Genomic DNA, 21,940 nt, shown 5'->3' with positions numbered 1-21,940 from the left:
GCACGCTTCTGAACAAATCTTATTTTCGGCTTTCCCTTCAGGGGTCGCCACAGCGAATCAACATTCACCTTCTTACCCTATTCCCTGTATCCTCCTCTCTCACACCAACTACCTTCATATTCTCACTATTACATCCATAAATCTTCTCTTTGGTCTTCCTCAGACCTCCCGCCCGGCAGCTCCAATTCCAGCATCCGTCTAACAATATATCCACTCTCCCTCCTCTGTACATGACCGAATCATCTCAGTCTGGCTTCTCTGACCTTCTCTCCAAAACATCTAACATGGGCCGTTCCTCTGATAGACTCATTCCTGATCCTATCCATCCTGGTCACTCCCAAAGAGAACCTCAACATCTTCATCTCTGCGACCTCTTGCTCTGCCTCCTGTCTTTTGGTCATTGTAACAGTTTCTAGTCCATACATCATCGCTGGTCTCACTGCTGTATTGTACACCTTTCCTTTCATTCTGGATGATTATCACATAGTACCCCTGACACTTTTCTCCACCCATTCCAACCTGCTTGAACATGTCTCTTCACCTCTTTTTCGCACTCTCCGCTGCTCTGGACTGGTGACCCCATGTACTTGAAATCCTCCAACTTCCAATATCCAATATCCCAGACTCTTGCCTTTCCTCTTCTGTCTCTGCTTCCGAACACACCTTCCTGCTCTCCGTCTTTGGCCCACAGTAGCCCAATTTCCACTAGTACCCTGTAGGTCATCGGTTCCACCGGCGGTCGTTGTTAACCCGCGCCTCCACCGATCCGGTATGAGATTGTTGAGTTTGATTCGCATGTTTGGTTTTGGCAAAAGTTTTACGGCGGATGCCCTTCCTGACACAACCCTCTGCATTTGGAGAAAGAAGAAGAAATGCCTTTATTATCGCGTACAGTTATAAACTGAGCACAACATCAATGAAATTTGCCCTCCGTATTTAACCCATCATGGACGACCCATGAGCTAAGGACGACCGCTCAAACCTCCCACGCCACACTGCCCCATCTGGGTGTGGGACAAGCTCAGGGAGACACTGGCCTGCGCCACCCTGAAGCTGCATTAAACTTTTAAAGAAATAATCAAAAGAAAAAATCTAAATTGAAATAAATATCCCCACACGACACGCACGACAAGGAGTAGTAGATGCTATTGTAGCAAGTCATGAATGTTGGGCTTTTTGTTGATGCTTGTTTTCTGTGTGATTTTGGGGTTACTTGGAATTTTGTGGGTGTGGTTTGGGGAGCAAGGATTTCTGATTTTTTTTTTTTTTGCCTGGAAGTCACCAGGGACGGTTCGTTGTATTGCAGTTTTGTGTGGGGTAGCTGTGACCAACAACAGCTATTTCTCATTAAACGGTTAGGCGAGTGTTTTTCCCAATTGAAAAACAGTAAAACACAGTTTGGGCCAGATGTCATCAAATCGTAGGAGTCTCTCGGCCCTCCGCCGGGTATCAGAGCAAGACTTGACAATTCTCAACTACAACAACAATATCGGTTGTGAAACGCTGCCTGGCCCTTCAGCCCACACCTTTCACGGGACAGAATATGCAGATTGTGCTGGTGACCCCTTCGGATGCACCCACAGCTGCTGTGGGGTGGAGCACCTGGAAGCGTTGAGGGTAAAAGACACCGTTTTTTTTTTTTGTCCCTCCGCCCGGCCGGCAGGGGGGAGCGGCGCTCCTCGGCCGCGACGAGCGCGTCTCACGGAGGAGAGTAGAAGGACGTCCGCGTCCCACTTCCGGGTTGTCCGCCCGTCGTCTCGCCGAGGTCGGCTTTCAGTTTGTTTTCATGATTGGTAAAACAAGGATCGGCGCCGACCCGGGTTTCTCTATTTGAATCGATACCGATTGTTTTCTTCCGAGGCGCCGCGGAGGAAGGAACGTGATGCGTCATGGCGGCGGCTGTCAGGAGGAGTTTTCTCTCGGCGCTCAGGAGACGCGCTCCGGATCTCGGCGTCGGACGGCGCTCCGCGTCTTCCGCCGTGACTCCCAACCCCTGCGGAGCCGAGGAGGACGGCGGGCCGGGCGGGTACGGCCGACGTCCCCTCCTGAGGACGCTGTCGGTGGGTCTGGGTCTGGGCGCCGCGGCCCTGCTGGACGCGCACAGACAAGAAGAAGTGCGGGCCACCGGAGGCAGACTGGCGGTCCTTGAACGCATCGTGCCCGGGGCTCACTGCGCGTCCCCCTTCAAACCCGACAGCCCGCGCTTCAGATACAACTTCATCGCAGACGTGGTGGAGAAATCCGCTCCTGCCGTCGTCTACATCGAGATCGTCGGCAGGTCAGGTGTTTTGAGAGCATTTTCTTGTTCTCCTTGCATTTTGACGGGGCTGTCAGGTCCCAACAGTGTCACCTCCATGTGGGGCGAGGTCCGGATCACTGGGTATTATTTGTACATTTTACATATTAATCTTTTTATACTGTTTTCCTGAGGGGAAAAAAAAAAGTACATGAGTACATGTTCAGTTACTGTCCTCTGAGAAGCAATAGCTGTACATTGTAAATAAGAATAAGAACTTTATTTATCCCAAAGGAAATTGTTGTGCCAGAGTTTCAAGTAAAACATAACAATAATAAATAGTAGGAAATTGTATAAGGGGATGTGCAGAATTTTGGCAACTACAGAGGGATAAAGTTGATGAGCCATACAATGAAGTTATGGGAAAGAGTAGTGGAAACTAGACTGAGAGCAGAAGTCAGCATTTGTGAACAGCAGTATGGCTTCATGCCGAGGAAGAGTACTACAGATGCAGTATTTGCGTTGAGAATGCTAATAGAAAAGTACAGAGAAGGCCAGAGGGAGTTACATTGCGTTTTTGTAGACCTAGAAAAAGCATATGACAGGGTGCCAAGAGAGGAGCTCTGGTATTGTATGAGGAAGTCTGGAGTGGCAGAGAAGTGTGTTAGACTGGTGCAGGACATGTATGCTAGCTGTGAGACAGTGGTACAGTGTGCTGTAGGGGTAACAGAGAAGTTCAAGGTGGAGGTGGGACTCCATCAGGGATCAGCTCTGAGCCCCTTCTTGTTCGCAATGGTGATGGATAGGCTGACAGATGAGGTTAGACAGGAACCCCCATGGACCATGATGTTTGCAGATGACATGGTGATCTGTAGTGAGAGCAGGGAACAGGTTGAGGAAAATCTAGAGAGGTGGAGGTATGCTCTGGAAAGGAGAGGAATGAAAGTTAGTCGCAGCAAGACAGAATATATGTGTGTGAACGAGAGGAACTCGGGTGGAGCGGTGAGGCTACAGGGAGTGGAGATCAAGAAGCTGGAGGATTTCAGGTACTTGGGGTCAACAGTCCAGAGCAACGGAGAGTGCGGAAAAGAGGTGAAGAGACGGGTCCAAGCAGGTTGGAATGGGTGGAGAAAAGTGTCAGGGGTACGATGTGATAGAAGACTATCGGCCAGAATAAAAGGAAAGGTGTACAAGACAGTGGTGAGACCAGCGATGATGTATGGACTAGAAACTGTTACAATGACCAAAAGACTGCAGGCAGAACTAGAGGTTGCAGAGATGAAGATGTTGAGGTTCTCTTTGGGAGGGACCAGGATGGATAGGATCAGGAATGAGTCTATCAGAGGGACGGCACATGTTCGATGTTTTGGAGAGAAGGTCAGAGAAGCCAGACTGAGATGGTTTGGTCATGTACAGAGAAGAGATAGTGAATATATTGCTAGACAGATGCTGGAATTGGAGCTGCCAGGCAAGAGGTCTCGAGGAAGACCAAAGAGAAGATTTATGGATGTAGTGAGAGAGGATATGAAGGTAGTTGGTGTGAGAGAGGAAGATACAGAGAATAGGGTTAGATGGAGAAAGTTGACTCGCTGTGGCGACCCCTAACGGGAAAAGCCGGAAGAAGAAGAAGAAGGAAATTGTATAAACAATAAAAAAAAGGGGGGGGGGGGATAAGAAATACAAATAAAACTATAAAGTGTCTAAGTCAAGGCCACAACGTGTTTTAAGGTCTTAAGTGAAAAGATTTGAAGAAAGTAATAATAAGTAAATCTTTGTGGGAATTTGAATGTATCTATACATGCACAGGCATCTGTGCGTGTGAAGCTAAGTGTTCCATTCAGGGACGCTTAAGACAGGCCTCTGCAAACACCTGCGTGTGCCCAAAAGTGGAACCGAGCAGCTGTTATTGTGCGCGCCCCCCACTGACACTCTGTCCTAAAGCCCATAGAAATCCAGCTGTTTGTTGTCTGCAGACCAGATACCATGCATTACCGTGTAATTTCTAAGTCACTATAACTGCGTGGACAGAGCCACCGTTCCCAGGGTAGGAACAATAATGACATCTTTTTGCAGGAACCCTTTTTCGGGACGGGACATCCCGGTGTCCAACGGCTCTGGTTTCATCATCAGCAGCGACGGGCTCATCGTCACCAACGCTCACGTCGTGGCCAACAAGAGAGGTGTCCGCGTCAAGCTCAGCAACGGAGAAATGTACCACGCCGCTGTGCAAGACGTCGACCACGTGGCCGACATCGCTACCATCAAGATCTCTGCCAAAGTGAGCATCGGAGGATCCGAGCCTTTGCCGGTTTTACTCGAAAACACGCTGTCGTTTTGCAAGGCAAGAGAAGTAGCGTTGAGGAACACCAAAAAGACAGGGGCAGACTCCGCGGGCTGCCGTCCCAGTTCGTATTCATTGGCCACATAAAAAGAAGTCATTCATTTTAGTACTTTTCAAAATCAAGCTTTGATAACTTTCTGTCCCCCCGGTCCTCATTTTCCATCGCCTCACTTTCTCCATCAACTGGAGCTCAGCAACCCAGTGGCTTTGGCAGCTTTGTTGAGATGAAGTCCCCCCCCCGCTCGCAACCGGCGGAAGCTACTATTAGACAAAAAGCCCAAGTCGAGCAAATCAAGCCGCAACACGTGGAAAACTTGTCTTTTCTGATGAAACCTGACGTATCTGCTGTGGATTTAGCCACGTCCTCCAGAGTCTTCTCTTAAAAGGCAGGCGATGTTTGTGGGAAAACCAAACACAGGTTTCTGATCTCGGTTCTAGGTTCGTTTCCAGGCATAAGTGTGAGTCAGGCCGCGGGCGTTTCTTTGCCTGGTCTGTGCTTGGCTGTCACTTCCGCCCTAGGACTGCGCGGTTTCCCTGGCTTTGGGTCAAAGACTACATGTCCTCACCTGTCTTCCTCGCACTCCCTTTGACACAGTGTTCTGATGTCTGTATCGAGGGCCGTCCGAAACTAACAAAGTGTTTGAAACCTGCAGAATCCTCTGCCCACGCTGGGCCTCGGTCGCTCGTCCGACCTTCGTCAAGGAGAGTTCGTGGTGGCGATGGGGAGCCCCTTCGCTTTACGCAACACCATCACGTCCGGAATCATCAGCTCTGTGCAGAGAGGCAGCAAAGAGCTGGGCTTGTCCAACCCCAACATGGAGTACATCCAGACCGACGCCGCCATCGACGTGAGTGTCCCATTTCGAAGCCGTAAATCTGTTTGATATGTGTGTGTGAGGAAGGTACTGCAGCTGGAACTTTACCTGGATTTTCAGACACGGGTATTTAACAATGAATCCAACAAGAGTATCGAGAGAATTTGCTGACTTTCACTTAATTTGCTTCACAGTTTGGGAATTCCGGAGGTCCTCTCATCAACTTGGTGAGTCCGCAACGGGTTTACAGTCGGATTGTTACTGTATTTTAACAAAAGGCTACTGATTGACCTCAGCCGTGACATTAGTTTCCCATGCTACAACATGGATATCCGTTCGATTGACCGTAGAGCGGCGATTACCAGCCTTTTCCTCGTCTTAAGTTTAAGGACTCAAGACTTTCCATAAAAAGGATATATATCCTCACGAAATTTGGACATTAAAGAACAACGCTCAGTTAATTGTGTCACAAAACAGTAGTTTTCATGTGAAAGGTGCCGCCGTGCACGGGGTGGGAGTTTGAGGAGTAGAACAAAAGGGAAGTAAATGTTGTCACATCTGAAGTTTTTGTTCTTCCGGCCAGGACGGTGAGGTCATCGGGATAAACACCATGAAGGTCACGGCAGGGATCTCCTTTGCCATTCCGTCCGACCGCCTCAGACTTTTCCTCGATCAAGCCTCGAAACGCAAGAGTAAGGGTCGGAACGGCGCCGGTGTTCTGTGAGTCCTCCTTCTAACGAGGATTTGCCCTCTCCTTAAAGGCACCTGGCAGGGTGAGTCCGACACGAGGCGGCGCTACATTGGCGTGATGATGCTGACGCTGACCCCAAGGTAAGAGCTGGAAGCTTCAGTGGCGTCTTGTGCAAGCGCCGTCAGCTCCGCTTCATCGGAGGAACCGGCTCAGTTCTGGCCTCTGGTTTCAGCATAATCGCAGAGTTGAAGTTGAGAGATCCGGCGTTTCCCGATGTGACGCACGGCATCCTGATACACCGAATCATCATCGGCTCCCCAGCTAACAGGTGAGGAAACGGCAATTTGGGACAATGCGCTGATCCTTTGAGAACGCCTGGAACAAACAGGCAGCCCGTTTCACGCTATTCTTAAGGCGTTCGAGCTGTAGCACATTGAGCTGTCCAGCTGACACAGAAAGCAACGTTGAACCAATGCGAGGAGAGGGTTTAGAGTATCTTGCCCAACGGCTACACGCTAAAAACAACCGCGGGGTTAAATCTGGCACTATCATTTTATCAGCGAAGAGAACGCGACATTCGTAAAGAAAAATGCCTGTTTGTCAGAGCCGGCCTGCAGCCAGGAGACATCGTGCTGGAGATTAACGGAGCCCAGGTCCACACCTCCGAGGAGATCTACAAGGCCGTCCGGAGCAGTGACAAAATCACCATGGCGGTCCGGAGAGGACAGCAGTTGCTTCGACTTCAAATGACGCCTGAAAACACGGAGTGACCTTTGCCGCTGAGGGACAGACTTTCAGGTGGTCCACGTTGTGCACACTTTTGAGTGTGCAGCCGCATACAGACAATGGCAGATTAAAAGTGTTTGCAGTCCGTGAGCTTCTGATCTTGTTTCAAGCTAATGTTTGATGGGAGCGGTTCCTCCCGAAGCAGCCGTCCGCGCACCACGGGACTCGTGACAGAAGGTAATGAAACGACAACCAATCTACTATAATAAAGCCATTTAATATTAGACGGGAACAAGAAGCAGGAGAGCCCCAACATGGACGAGGACCGATGAGATCGAGCTACCATTGACCGAGCAAACAATTCAACAATTCTGCTATGCCGGCGAAGATCATCACACAGGAGAGATATGAGTGGATGCGTTCCCACTGATTCCAATGCACTGTTCGGAGTCTGTCACGCGCTAAAACCAATCCATGAATTCTATTCATGTAAAGAGACCAATATGTCTTGGTGGAGAGCGAACAAATAAGTGAAGAGGTTACTGTCGTTCTGACAATCAGCTGTGGAGCCACACAGAGTAAATTTAAATGTCCCTGGTATATGTACAGTAACACACGGTAAAGTAATAAAGTGACATGTACTGGACAGCTACGCAATTAAATCCATTTACCTTAAAGACAGTCCGCTAATAAATGGAGAGAACATTAAAACCACCTCGGGCTTAAACCATACTCTCATACATCAGGACTAAAGACATATGTTAGAACTACAACATACAAGTATGAGAGGAAAACAAAATTGTTCAAATCCCATTAAAACTAGTCTTAAAAGGCTTAATATATATTGCTGGTAATATTTTTTCTTTTTAAGAAAATATAAATTGTGCGACTGAAGCTTACAATACACTGCTGGCAGTAGCGCCAGTTTCTGTGGTGACCTGCTGACTGAGGGTCATCTGAAGAGGCGCCGTGTGCTGAGACTCCCGGAAGAGAGAGAGAGAGAGAGAGTGAGAGAGAGAGGGAGGAAAAAATAGAAGAGTGGACATCTTGCGATGTCCGAATCCCTTACACAAAAACCCAGATGCTGCTATGTCGTTTGTCACTGTGGAATGCTGCAGATATCACAAGATGTGCACAAACAGCAGCCAAACTACTTGAACTCATAAGGATACATAAATAATGGAAGTGGCAGTGGGGAAGAAGGGAAGGAGGGGTGGAGAGAGTGACAATGTGAAAGAGGAACTGTAGTGTCCAGTCTAGTCCAGCAGTGGGCAGGCTAAGCACGGACTCAGTTGACGTGGTCCAGGGCGCGCAGCAGCTCCTCCCCCTGCAGAAGGTACTGACGGCCCTGTAGGGGGGCGTTGACCTCGCAGTCGTAGCGGGTGAGCTGCGGCAGGCTGAAGAGCGACGCGCTGCCCTCTGAGGTGCTGCCCAGCAGACAGCTGGCCAGGTCTAACGGACGACAGACGCTCGTTTATTGTCATGACACTTAGGATCGGGCCGGGTTCTTGGCAAGCGGACACCGGCTTTGCTCACCTGAAGGCAGCAGAATGATGGTTGTGGTGCCCGGCTCCGCCGCCTTGCGCTTTTTCCCTTGTTCGCCTTGTTCCTGTGGCAAAACACCCCCGAGAATCAATCGCATGCCGCACATCCGCTCCGTGGGGAAGTGAGGGTGGAGTGTCGAGGCCGAGGCCTTACCGGTCCAAAAATCTCTCGTATGTCGGCCAGTTTTCGTTTGCCGTGGGCGGTCTGAGCGGCCAGCGTCTGGACACACGCCTCCTTGTCCGACCGCTGGGTGCTGCAGCAGAGCACAGCTGTGTTTAGCCAACATCAACATGATCTCTCGGGCGTTGTCTCGCGCCGCGCAAGCGTTACCTCTTCGCGAGGACGGAGGCGAGGTGAGGGGCCGCCACGGGCTCCGCTGGGGCGGGCGAGACAGAGCCGCTGTCTGCTGTGTGGAAGGGAGAATTGGGATAGCTGTGGACGGGAGAGCTCTCCAGGGATCTAACTGGTCCGCAAGACAGAGTCTCTTCTGGGGTCAAACTGCGCAGCTGAAAGTCATCATCCATTGGGATGTAGGGAGCCAACATCTCCAGATCCAGGTCATCCATAGCCTGAGATACAAAACACGTCAGCAGGAGTCAAAATTTGCGGAGCTTGAGTTGAACCGTCGTCACCTCGCATTTGTTACCTGTGTGGTAAACGGCGTCTTGGGCTCTGTATCAATTGCAAACAGCTTCTCTACCATGTCCAGTTTGAAATCTGAGCTCATCTCTGAGTCCATTGGGAAGCAGAAGTCCAAAGGACTGTCCACCTGAGGAGGAAAAACAGGGAAAGGTGACCCCCTTGGTCGAAAGAGCTAAGGCCGGGAGATCTCGGGTGGCCTTACCTCCGTGGTGTTGTTGCTGCTCGGGGTGGAGGACGGTGCAGGAGCAAAGCTCTGAACTTTGGGTGCCACAGATGTAGCAGTGGTGGCGGCGGTCAGAGGCTCACTGGGCGGGAGAGGAGAAAGAGGCAGCGCCATTTTGTCACTGGTGGCAGGAAGCATGACGTCGTTGTAAAGAGGAACATCTTTCAGGAGCTGGATTTCAGACTCTGTTCCAGAGGGGAAGGTTGCGTTAGTGCTCAAACATCCTCAATGTTAAACGCTGACTTTGACAGAACTTCTGAGGGTGGAGAAAGCCCACAAACCAGGGCAGCTGAAGTCAAGGGAGATGATGGCGTCTCCGGCTGCCGGGGCCAGCAGGGTGAGGGCCTCAGGCTCCTCTTTCAGCTGGTCATACAGGCTGGCCAGGGGCTTGGCTTCTCCTGACGGTATGAGCAACTTGTTCAAAGCCACCTCTGGGACCTTCTCCTTCTCCTCCAGCTTCAACGGACTTTGCGACGTGTCTGGCAGAGCACTCTTCTCTACGCCCGTCTCCTCCTCCGGCCGCTCCTCCTTGACGGGCTTCGGGTCTTCGGTCTGCTCCAGAGACAGGATCAGCTTCTCCTCCTGGATGCCACTGTGGGGGAGCGGAGCACATTATAGAGCTGCCGCCTGCCTGGGGTGTCTTCAAGCAGCCCACTCTAGGACAGCGAAGAAGACTGCTAAGTTTAAAAGCGGGCACCTGAGCACGAAGTTGACGCAGACCACACACTGCGGCTGAGAGTTCTTGTTGTTGTAGATGACCGTGGCCTGGGTCTCCACCCACACGAAGCCCCCCCTCTTGGCCAACATTCGGTACTGGCCGGTGCTGACCTGGCCTTTTGCAAACACTGAGTAAACATAGGCGAGAAACGCATGAGTGAGAAAATAACTGAGGGGGACATCTGACACCACACCTGGGTGTACTTTGAGTGTGTGTGTGTGTGTGTGTGTGTGTGTGTGTGAGCTTACAGTTGTGATGAGTCTTGGTGAGATGGTCGGAGTCCAGAGCATGATAGTACTCATACACGGAGCGATTCAACAGGTCTTCGGGATCATACCCCATCAGCTCGGTGATCCTGGAGGGTGTGAGAGAACATGAGTTCCACTGGCTCTCTCTGAACACTAGGTGGCTCCGTGGAGCCGGTGCGGCGCAGTCAGATCCTTCTTCTCAACCCTCTGAAGCTTCAGATGGCATACTGACCTCTCGTCGCAGTACGTGAACTTCATGTCCATTGTGTGGCGGCTCAGAAATGTCTTGGTGTCCAGGGGAACCTCAATGTTGGACGGGTGTGGAATGGGGTCACAGATCATCACCAGGTAGTGGACCGGTGGCTCCTTGTGGCCGTTGGGAGTCTGCTCGCTGGGAATGTCATCTAAGTGCACATGTCCTGAGCAGTGCAGCACCTGCAGGAAGCAAACAGTGTCACTGTACCTGCACTTCGACCTCGTCTTCAGCGGACAAATTCTCAAACGCAATTCAACTGTGAATGATGACACCCAAGTTTTGCACATGAAGGTTGCAGTAAGATCTGCATCAAAATTAGATCAGTGTTACATTAAACTAATACTGCTTTCACTTCACCGCTCCTGTCTACCCGTGGGAGAGCTCGGCTCTGCTCACAACCGGATGATCCCAGTCGGGTGGAGCAACAGCACAGGCTAGCGAGCGAACGGAGCCCCTTATTGATTCTTTTAAACCCAGTTTTTGTACAATCTGATTTTTTTTTTCCTCTTAAAACAAGCTCGCTTGAATGTAGTCGCACTCGCTAAGCTGCTCTATCGGGGACTGGAGAACCTGGTGTTTGTGCAGCAGGGCTAACCATCCCACCTTCCATGTGGCTGACTTGACGTTGACAGTGCGTCCTCTGCTGGTGAGCGTGCACTTCATCCGGAGGAAGAAGCTGCGCTCTGTGCTCGGCTCTTTGGCTTTTTTGGAGCCTGAAATCGAATGAGCAGGAAGGGGTTACATTTCAAACAGGAAACAGATGCATTTCACATATTTCTTCAAATAATAGACGGTTTCCTTGAGCTGCTGGGAGTGTGCGCTGCCACACACTGCATTTCTGGGCTAGTTGATACAAAAAAATAAAAATCTTTGCATATCTATGGAAACTGTCTCTCATGAATAAGACTGGTACATGTTTCTGTTGAGCCAAATAAAGCCAGGAGAGGTTTTTAACAGGACACTGTTTATTGAGTGTTTTTTTCCCCTCCAGAAAGAAAGACTGACTGGAATTCATCCGCTGGGCCACAGTTCACACTGCGATGGCCAGTTAAGGCGGGTTTACTGAAGGAGGCTGAGTCAACCGCTGTGTGACTGCGAGCACAGGCAGTGACTCAAGTGCAATGACTTGCAGAAAAGTCTAAAAAAAAAAATGTCAGAGCACATTTTACTTTGACCAAACAATGCCGGATTTCTGCGTTTCATTACATTTTAATGCAACAGCATGTTTACTGCCAGGCTTTTCCCCACTAATCCAGTGTCCGATGTAAATTACATGATTGTTTACACGGGAGGGGAAAAGGCCGACCGACTGATTTCATACAAATGTGATGAATACAAGTCTCTGTGTTTCCCCATGGTAAATGGACTACTGTTGCATCAAACTCTTCCCGTAAATGCAAAGTGAAAGTTCAGCCACGAGCCTCAGACTCCGTGGCACTCTGGGCTTTGGTTCCCTGACACCCCACTCCCTCCACCTCTCAGAGGTTGTCTTCTACCTGTTCTGTGGATCAGCATCTCCCTCAGCTCTTCCTGGTCACAGGGGTGTGTGAAATCAAAGACGCTGTGTCCGGTCAGGTCAAACTGCAGCAGGAAAAAAACAAAACACAATCAGTCGTGCGTGTCGTGAACATGGCCGTGCAAATACTTTGTTGGCTGCCCGTGATGACCGCTGTGCCTTTGGACATTTCTACAACCACCGCTGTGTCTGCTTACAAGGGCACATTTGGAAATGGGTTTCTTTGTAAAAAAAAAAAAAAAAAAAAAAAAAAGACTCTTCGGTAATACTGAAACCTTTTCCTTCAAACGCTCAGAGGAGCTCAGATGTACCTGTGCCAGGCCTAGGCATTTGCTGACATTCTCCGAGAGATAAATCATATCTCCATCTTCTGAGAGCACCATGAGGAAGCCTTCCAGGGCTTTCAGGTAGGAGCTGTTGAGCTGGGTGTCAAGCTCAGTCTCCTCCTCTGCCTTGGGCTCGTCTGGAAGATAAGGAAAGCACCGAGCGGTCGGTTCAACTGAGACGAAATATATCAAAGCTCAACTTTAAAGCACTCAATTACGTCACTTTATTATATTCAAACTTTGAACGACATTTAAGTAGGTGAGCAGAGCAGATCAGATCGTGTATTTCTAAAAATGCACTGCACTTTGCCCAGCTGAGAGGCTTTCACATATCCCAGATCCATACGGGCGGCTTTTGTGTTTGTAAAATAAATCAGCAAGGATAGGTCTTTTCTATTCGATGCTTTCTGGGCCCATGGCCGCCTTCCAGCAGGACTCTGTTGCTTTCATGGCGAGGAAGAATGTAGGATCTCGGCCAACAGCGAGTAAAATGTTTCAACGCTGGAGACAGCTGGGCAAAGTTCACGTCACTGGGACATAAACACGGGTCTGCACCCCGATCCCGTCTGGGCCGCAGGGACTACTGACCGGTGCCAAGCAGTTTCCTCATGCGCAGGAAACTGATGGTGAGCCTCATGATGGAGGCCTTGTCGAGGCTGGAGCTGATGCTGTGTGGCAGAGGCAGCTGCTGGGCCAGCTCGTAGAACACCTCCGATTCCTTTCCGCGACGACATCGCGCCGCATCTCTGGACTTCTCCTTCCTGCGCTCTGAGCTGACCCTAAGGGAGACAGGGGGCGGCGGGTCAGACCAGTCGCGGGTGACTTCTGGACCGTCTCTATGCACGACAATAGCTGACATTCCTTCTTCCTGACAGAGAGTGAGAACAAGCCTGGACAGCCGCTTGCCTGGAATGGAGGAGGTTACAGTAGTAGTTCACAACAAGCAAGCTCAGTCTCACAGCAGACCCATAGATGGATCCCTCCTCAAAGTCATTTGAATACATGCTTTCACTGCCATGGTCTCATTGGCCGCTGACCAAAGAAAGGGAGTCCACCCCTGAGTGCCATTGGCTGAGAAGAGCTGTGTGGATTTTCCTGTCTGTCTCTGGGGGAAACACATATCATTGTGACATTTATGATCCGGCTCGACGGATCTGAGAGGGAGAGAACCATAACACCCAACTTCAATACATACACAGAATGTGAGGGATGAATGTGAGGAAGACACATAGGTCATACTTTATTTTATCATAACAACTACTATTTACTATTATCGATCTAGCACTCACGGACCGAGAAATACTCCCTCTGCACAGTAACCAAGAACTTAAGACCTCACTGAAGTTTAAAATGCCAAAGTCCGTCAGCCTTTAGGCCACAACGGCTTGTGTAAGTCCCATCCTCTACATCTCATTGTACTGTCTCAAGTGATTGAATCTTATCTCTTAACCAAACACGGCTATGATAATCAATGTACTGTTGACCCAAGGTGAAGCCTCCTTTACCAGCACCAGACTAAGACTTGCTTTCTCTTCCATGTGCGCGTGGTTGACCTCAGCACACCTTGATGTACCGCATACGGTCCTTCTCAGACCCTTCTTTAACAATTTAAATACAATTAAAATGCAGTGGATCAGCAGCAATAATCTAACAGCTGTTCAGCGACTCTAACAGGAGTCCTCAATTGAAATGTCGAACGATTCTGGCACACGAGTGAGGCCGCTTTTACTTTGCAGGCGTTTCAAAAATATTGGACCTCGCAGTGATTTCATTATCATATCCCTGGCCAGCGGGCAGATAGCTGACCTGCTTCTACACACCGTGGTCTCATTCAATCACCTACAAAACAACTGAAGTGCTATTAAGTCTTTAGTTGATATAGTTGTTGCTCAGTGGTCAAGGCCTTTGCGTAGATATTCCTGGTGTTTGCTATGTGGCTGGAATCTGCTCCAGGGCCTGAGCATGAGTGCTGTGACCTTTACCACCATCAGGACTATCTTCTGCCGACCTGTTTATGCTGGACATCGGTCTGTGCAGGAGACACTTGGGAGAACTCTGCACTCATAGGCGAGAGCTAATCTCATGCCAGGTCTTCCATTTGAACGGGCAACTGTTTCGAGTCCAAATATTGGAGCCGGGTTCAACAAACCCGAATGCAGAGCTCCTTAGAAATATTTAGCCTACAGCAAGGCTTACAATTCAGGCGTGTACTGGAAACTTTACTACTATCCGCTGAACATTAAAGATATGAAAAATAATAATTTGGTTGGTCTTCATGATAGATCATGCAACTGTGATCACAAACACTCCTTCAAATCAGGTTTTGGCAAAGAGCGCGCTGACAGTGCAAACCCAGCCACAGTACATTCCCCGGCCCCTGGAGGCTGACAGTCTTCACCACAAGTGTCAGATTAAAGCTGATGTAATTTGGTCACCTTCAAGATAAAGAAAATTGCCTATTACAAATGGAATATACCACTGTATTTCATTTGGGTTTTTGGTAGATTAACGAAAATAATGGTCATCAGGCTAATGAAGCTTTAACAGCCTGGCTTGGGGATTTTTAAACTGCATGACACTTGTTGAAGTGATTTTAGTAAACCCTTGTAGAGTTCTAAAAGCAGCTGAGCATATATTCAACCGCTAACCTAAATGTCCACGCTAAGCCAGGGGCCTCATTTATTTGGGCTGATTTGAGCATTGTTCCAATCCCAAATCCAGGAACATGATTCTTAAATACAATAACCCGTTGATAAGACAACGTCATGTGAAAATGCTGACGTCCTTAAAAACAAGTCGACAGTTTCGCAACTGTTGCCTCAGCAGTTTCACCTGTTTTCCCAGCCCCACACGCTGAAATAAACAAAGTATCCCGTGCAGACCAAATATAACCAGCCGAAGACAAAATTACTGCCTGAATAACGTCATTTCCGCTTCAACCACCAGCTCCGTGAAATAACCTACCATAACTATTCCTTTCACTAAACCTGCTCTTAAAGTAAAAAGTCTGACTCACGCTGCAGCAGGCTGTGAAAAAAAACCTGAATGGGAACAAAGAGCAAACTCTTAACAGTGAATCTGTTATTCTTCGAATAACATTAGTAAAATGGATTCTCGCAATGTTGTCGGAGCTTCTCAGCTCAGCAAGAGGAAGCAATACAGAGGCTGCATTTGCTGCAGCGTGAGAGAGCAGCCTCACTGCCGCTGAGCAGGACTGTTTCCATCACATGTTGTGCTGTGAAAATCACCGTGGACATTTACAAAAAAGCTGAATACAAAGTAGACAATTAGCTGGCCTAAATCATCAGTCGAATGTCCTTTGTTGAAGGATGAATTGCAACAAGACTAGTCCCTGTCATGTGAGGGGCCTGTCACAACCCCCAGTCTGATGGGGCTGGTGTGTGAGTCACGAAGTGTTTTACAAGCACTTTTAAGATGGACTCTGGTCAATGTTGATGTTGCAATCCATGCGTGGTCTCTGAGGCTGAAACACCTCCCGTCGAGCACCTTGGAAACTCAGAAAATTTGTCATCTCGTGCCATTCTCAAAGTGAAACCAGTAATTGTGTGGGAATTGCAGGGCTGGACTGGCACACCTAGAGACAAGAGAACCCACAGACGTCTCCCCTGGAGTGCTGCGTCAGAGTGTCTTTCTGAAACAGATACTTATTAAGTTTGTCGGTCAGAAAGACAAAGTGTGTTTCCTCTCTTTTAAAGTCAGTCATCTGTCGACTCAGTGACTAAGGAACAAATATTTGGACTATTTATTCAAAGCAAGTGGGTAAGAACACCCTTGTCTTGCCGACCACTGCTTGGGACTTTCACAAGTCAGCCCAACACTGTGTGACTTTACCAGATACAAGAAGCAGGTCTTTCTACACCATCTAATCTCCTGTGCAACTTACTGATAACGAGTAAGACACTCTTTCTATTCATTCATTGACTGTCCTCCGGTTTTCTGGGATGACTTGTCCCACACCTCGATTTATCATTGTGTGTCATCTTTTTCTCAGTAATGTCTATTCAAAGTGTTTCCAACGGACAAAGTAGTCCGTTTTCAAATAGCCATGTATTTATCTATTTGATAATGCCTCCCTTTACCGCAACAACGGGCTCTTGGTTCAGAGTCCGACCTGAACCCCTATTCCTTTGGAAGAAATGATTGGGATGCATTAAACAGAGCACTGCAGTGGATGCGTATGGCAGCATGAAACACAGATTACCTGAGGCACAGTGTGTGTAACCACATCAATGTCTGGGAGTACTTTAATCCATTTGATTATGGCAGTAAGGCCAGTGAGCGAGAGCCAAATTGAAGAGGTGTTGCCCAAGCGCTTCCACTTCCCGTCATAATATCTGGGGTCTCTTTGTCTGAAGAGAACAATAGGGTACAATAACAAGAGGATGGGGGATTTCTGCCTCACTTCATCAACAACCAATAATTGTGCAAGTGGGACAGTTAAGAGTGTCTCAGTCCACAAGGTTAGTGTCTGAAAGGTTTTAGAGAAACAACCCCACTCAAAGCTGCAAGCATTTTCTAAGCCAACTGAAAAGCTGTCACAGGCAGTGTCAGTGGACTGCCCTTTCACTGCCATGCCGTCACCATTTCAGACGGAGCTCTCCACCCCTCTGGCTGAAGGACAAAACATTAGTTTCGTACAGTTAGTGAGCAGCTAAATATTGTCATAAAGAACGTGGCAGAATAATTGTCTTTTGGCCTTGCAGGGTTTAACAGGATGCCTTTTTATATCTGCTTCCTGGAAGCACCTTCTACAAGGAGGCTTTGACGGCATTGCACAACATGAAATATCAGCCCTGTAGTCACAGACGTTTGACATTGAGTCCTAGAAAGCATTGCTGTGGACTTAATTATTCAGGTAACTTATAATCTAACCTTGACAACAAGGGAAGATCAGTTCCTTTACACAACAGCTTTCTCGTTTTTCCGGTGATATAATAGACATCTGTAATAACAGATGTAGTTACAGCAGGCCCAAAAGATTTAACGAGGATTTCTAGGGTTTATGAAAACGGGGCAGTGTTATGAAATCAGTTTTTGCAGTGAATTGTTTCCTTGTGAATTTGCCGTTACCGCATCACTTACTTCCTTCCAAGTCTGCCTTTTGGCTTTTGAAAAACAATTGTCAACACCCACTGCAGCAAAAGAAATACGAATTATGTCAGAAAATGAAGAACAAAATACAAACATATATACACATACATCAGTCAAACCAATCCTCAGTAATCAAAAGCTGTTGAATACAAGAAGCAGAGCCGGTCTGACGACAACTGAACCCCACTAAGCTAATGTATTTTCCCCCAACAGGACCATGTCACTGCAATACAGAGGAAACGGTCGATGTTAGATGACAAGAGGGAGCCCTCTGAGCTGCACTTTTTAAAACAAAATCATGAGCAAGGAGGAAAGGGCTCCGCTCTCTGGCATAATTTCCTCAAGAGTATCTCCAGCTTCTCTTTCTTCCTCCACGATGTTCCGTTACAGAATTTCTTATCCGACACAGCGCCTCTGCCAGCTCCGAGCAACCGCTACAGAGTATTTCAAATGGCGCGTTTTGCCCCGTGCAACTGTCTAAAATGTGACAGGGCCTCGGGTTACGACCACTTACAACAGTTTGACGAGTTGAAGTTAAAAGTGTTTTTTTGCAGAGCGAGAGCAAAGTGCCTCTATTCCTTATCATGAAACACGCAATGGAAACAAGCCAGTTCCGTTGATGTAAAAACAAAAGGCCACTAGAGGCCACGGTTATATAACACTATTAATGCACATGGTCCTGCATGCTCATCAGTCCTCTGCTAGACACGCTTCACCACAGACACAATAACAGTTGTGTAGCATTACTTGTTCTAATAATGCATGATTTCTTGTCTCATAAAAGGGAGAATACTACTATACTGTTTTGACAAAACAATCATTCACAGATGGGAATAGTCGACAGAACTAAGAGAGACAAGACAATGTACTCAAATGAAGATCTTCTGTGCAAATATGTTTGCATTTTGTTACTCAGGGCTAAATGTTTTACACTACATGGCAGTCCCGTTTAAAGGAAAACACAACTTAAGCTGTTACATAATAACTCCTTCAGCAAATACATGCTTGAATGTTGATAAATGTGAGAAAAGGCAAGACCTGTGAAGACTTCTGTATGTATTTGAGAGTGCAAACTTAAAAAAAACACCTCTTAAACAGAATTGCATGGCACGGGGAAAAGAGTCTGATAAATACTCAGTCTAAGGTTGAAACCTGGCTAGCCAATCAGTAGTTTGATATCTACAGTATGATCTATATGCAGGTTTCTTAAGGACATGGTAGTTAAAAGTAAAATACACCTCCTTCACACAGCGGTTGCTCAAGAGTAATTTCCTGCACCCACACAAACCCCCTGGTAAACCAAATAGTACATCTCATTTCAAAAATAGATAGCTTTACTTCTGAATAAATGTAGACAATGTCTAAAATGGATCAGGTGACAGCAGTGTAATTGCACAAGCCCACCTTGGACAATGTACTACTGTCCTGCAATAAACAAACCAACGAACTGGTAGCAAGTTAGTGCGCAGTAAACACTCAGCACAGTCAACCAAGACTGTAGAAATAGTCTCAGACGCTCTGGTGTTAGTTTACCTGCTATGACACTCTACGCTCACATAAAGCACTGACATAAGCGTTTGTGAAAAATCCTACAGGTGCCTATCACCAGCCAGATACCGTTATAAAGGACTTACATGGGTGAAATCTGTGTATATGACTAAAATCTATCATTTAGACTATAGAGGTATAATTCAACAATAAAAAGCACGGAGCAAAAGCAAATTTTCTACTTTTATTGTGCAACTGACACCATTTATGGACCTACTTCAGCCATAATGGCAGCTCACATTGCTGATAAGTGCTAGATAGCCTCATTCTCACAGATGTGGGACGTTGACACCATAATGTGATACGTGAAGATTATGGTATGACATGACCACAAATGCTCGAGTTTTCTTCAAAACTCAAAAAGATCAGCAAAATGGAAAGTCGAAATCAGGAAGTTCAAAGCTAAGTCACCTTGGCTAAACAGGCTCCACAAAATTCCAACAATATGCGTAAAAATTGTGCCACAAAAGCATCTTCTTACACCTATCGTTCAGTAGAAAAGTCGGATTTTTCTTTGAGGATTCAACTAGCATGTAAACAGACTTTGCTGTTTAAGGTCTACCAGCAAATTGCCAACCCATGGATTGGTACACACTCCTACTGACGTCAGTAAGGGTGATTAACTGATGAGACACAAATAATACCACAGCATGTCATACAGACTCGCTAGAACTGGCACAAACCAACTCCAAACCAACCATAACCACTTGTTTTTACAGGAATTCAAACAGCAAGCTGAAGGATCTTGAAAAGCGCAATGCACCTCATAACAACCAATCCATAACATGTTAAACTCCCTGAACTCCTTATTTGAACAAACAACTTCATCTGCCTTTCTATGGAACCACAACTGACGGACAACAACACAGCTCTTCACATACAAACACATATATGATTTCACCACATTTACTGATCTGCAAGGATATATCTGACATCAGTAAGTAACCTTTCTGGATTTCATCCAATCTAAGCAATCTCATTCCACATCTATTTCAACAAGCCAGAGTTTGGAGTTCTCGTTACTTTAAGTAGTAATTTGACAGGGAGTTAAACGAAAAAACAAAATGAGCCATCTAACAGGAACACACACACACACACACACACACACACACACACACACACACACACACACACACACACACACACACACACACGTTTGGACCAAGGGCCAGCAAACATCTGACCGGGTTCCTCCCAATGCCTGCCTTTCCATTAGGGTCTGTGTCAGCTTCAGAAAACCCTGGAGGTCTTGGAGACAAGCCTGGGTTGGAGGTGTGGGCAGCGGGCTGCATTCCACATCGGTTATTGCTTCATACGGTGACCTAAAAAACCATGAACCCCCTCGAAACAGCACCGCTCCAAACGGCGGAGGCCCTTATTATTGTTGTTATTATTATTATTTGACCTCTCACTCGACGCAGCTCCGCCTGCAGGTGCCGAAGGGCCGCGGAAAGAAGAGCAGAACGGTGGTTCGATTGCCACCCGAACCCGATGTAAACTAGCGACTGAAGAACGCCACCGTTCAGGGTTACCTTTCGGCTGACATCGTCCAGATGTAACTGGATGCCGGAACGGAACCGGGAGTTTGCTTTACAAGCGGTTTGGGTTAGTGAAAATAAGCGAAGGAAAACAAAGAAATACAAGCCGCGGTCAACAAGTGCGCGCCTCGGAGCGGAAATCTTCCAGGCCGGATAGCCGCTTGGCTAGCAGTCTGGGTTAGCCGCTTAGCTAGCGACGCTAGCTAGGCACACTTCGTCGAACGATCCGACAACCTTGACAGAAAAGCTCCCAAAAGCAAACGTCCGATAAAAACGGGCGGCCGCGGCCCGACCCTGGGGAGCCCGCCACACTCCCGGGGGGGGGGAGAACCGAGCGGCGTCCGCCGCGACCGACGTTACCTTTTCTTTTCAGGTACGATTCCTGTGTCCATGTCAGGACGGAGGAGCCGGAGTTGAGCCTCTCTCTCTTGGGTCGAGCGGCGGTCGGGCCCGGCGAGAAAACTAACCAAACTCCCTCGAATGCTACTGGACGCAGCCGGAGAAATCCTCAAGCATACGCTTTTTCTGCGAATCTCTGAATCAGTGTTCCGCTAGGGGCAGGCCGGAGGTGGGTCTGGCGGAGTGGTGCCACGCTGGAGGACGGCGGAGACAATGTTCACAGCAGACTTACCCGAGCTCCTCGGGAGCGCGCAGTCACATGCCGCGCATCGGGAGCGCGCCTAGCACAAGCTGTCCCAGGAGTGATGGGGGCTGGAGGAGGACGCTAAGTTTGTTTATTTGTTCGTTTGTTTGTCTGTGTTTGTTTTGTTTACGCCCCACTCCCACTGCGCCTGACAAGAGAGGGGAAAACCAACGTTGCCACCATACTTTGGATCTCCTCCAGGGGGCAAACGTCGGGTCTACCTATCCTCATTTAGTTTCTGTTTGGAGGCGTTATACTAACACTGACCACTGTCGAATATTGTTTGGATTGGAAGAAAAGCAAACAAAATAAGCGCGAACTTAATATATGCCCTTCCTGGTAGAATTCTTCCTTATCCTAAACCATTTCACTTTGCCCATTTTGGTCATGTCGGAGACCTGGTTGTCATCATTTCCTGGAAGTGCACTATTACTAAATCCAGGATACAAAAGTAAACACAGTATTGTAAAGATTACTCATGTAAATCACAGTTTGTTTACAGATTTGACTCATGGAGGTTGCAAGGAATTGTGGAGCAGGAGCCACACGTTTTGCAAGATAAGTGGTGATGTTGCAAAGATAACTGTTAACTTCTCCACAGACAGCTCTAGAGAAAATTCAGACCCTTGAAAAATGGTCAGTTTCTCTAATTTTATAGGTGAATGTTTGAGTATTTGGAATTTGGGAGTTGCACTGTCTGTAATTTATAGAATAAAATAAAATGCTCATTTAACTCAAAACAATATACCTGTGATAAGCAAAATTTGCAGAAATCTTTTGTTCTCTTTCCAGCGCTGTATTGTAAACAGGGAGCAG

At 47.8% G+C, this 21,940-nt stretch overlaps 2 protein-coding genes across 3 annotated transcripts; one reads left to right on the top strand and one right to left on the bottom strand.

Annotated features, from left to right (window-relative positions):
* Window positions 1-1,652: 1,652 nt before the first annotated feature.
* Window positions 1,653-6,954, top strand: LOC147237725 (serine protease HTRA2, mitochondrial-like). The gene is made up of 8 exons (XM_086153032.1): window positions 1,653-2,278; window positions 4,310-4,514; window positions 5,231-5,425; window positions 5,587-5,619; window positions 5,976-6,084; window positions 6,154-6,223; window positions 6,316-6,411; window positions 6,688-6,954. Exons 1-8 carry the CDS (start codon window positions 1,890-1,892, stop codon window positions 6,851-6,853), a joined length of 1,263 nt encoding a protein of 420 aa, XP_086009158.1. The 5' UTR covers window positions 1,653-1,889; the 3' UTR covers window positions 6,854-6,954.
* A 113-nt stretch (window positions 6,955-7,067) lies between these two features.
* Window positions 7,068-21,268, bottom strand: hif1aa (hypoxia inducible factor 1 subunit alpha a). Of its 2 annotated transcripts, none has more exons than XM_086153004.1 (15): window positions 21,113-21,268; window positions 12,872-13,062; window positions 12,269-12,420; window positions 11,938-12,022; window positions 11,045-11,154; window positions 10,418-10,620; window positions 10,186-10,292; window positions 9,917-10,064; window positions 9,501-9,811; window positions 9,199-9,404; window positions 9,001-9,123; window positions 8,685-8,923; window positions 8,508-8,607; window positions 8,346-8,418; window positions 7,068-8,261 (listed from the first exon to the last, which is right to left on the bottom strand). In XM_086153004.1, exons 2-15 carry the CDS (start codon window positions 12,918-12,920, stop codon window positions 8,098-8,100), a joined length of 2,070 nt encoding a protein of 689 aa, XP_086009130.1. In that variant the 5' UTR covers window positions 12,921-13,062; window positions 21,113-21,268; the 3' UTR covers window positions 7,068-8,097. The 2 variants fall into 2 exon arrangements, with proteins under 2 accessions (XP_086009130.1, XP_086009122.1); XM_086152996.1 differs by having other exon boundaries at window positions 20,842-21,153.
* Window positions 21,269-21,940: the final 672 nt, after the last annotated feature.

The sequence above is a fragment of the Fistularia commersonii genome, chromosome 1, assembly GCF_037954325.1.
Source record: "Fistularia commersonii isolate RoL2024-O1a breed Wild chromosome 1, RoL_Fcom_v1.0, whole genome shotgun sequence".
Taxonomy (NCBI): Eukaryota; Metazoa; Chordata; class Actinopteri; order Syngnathiformes; family Fistulariidae; genus Fistularia; species Fistularia commersonii.
This window is presented reverse-complemented; position numbering and strand designations above follow the sequence as displayed.

Bases quoted from the DNA above. Each gene is read 5' to 3' on its own strand.
- LOC147237725 (XM_086153032.1), top strand. From the start codon at position 1,890: ATGGCGGCGGCTGTCAGGAGGAGTTTTCTCTCGGCGCTCAGGAGACGC. The intron at 5,426-5,586 runs GTGAGTGTCCCA...TTTGCTTCACAG, and splicing joins AGACCGACGCCGCCATCGAC to TTTGGGAATTCCGGAGGTCC. The intron at 6,412-6,687 runs GTGAGGAAACGG...CCTGTTTGTCAG, and splicing joins ATCGGCTCCCCAGCTAACAG to AGCCGGCCTGCAGCCAGGAG.
- hif1aa (XM_086152996.1), bottom strand. From the start codon at position 20,873: ATGGACACAGGAATCGTACCTGAAAAGAAAAG. The intron at 13,063-20,841 runs GTAACGTCGGTC...TGTCTCCCTTAG, and splicing joins ATCGTACCTGAAAAGAAAAG to GGTCAGCTCAGAGCGCAGGA. The intron at 8,262-8,345 runs GTGAGCAAAGCC...GTCGTCCGTTAG, and splicing joins CATCATTCTGCTGCCTTCAG to ACCTGGCCAGCTGTCTGCTG.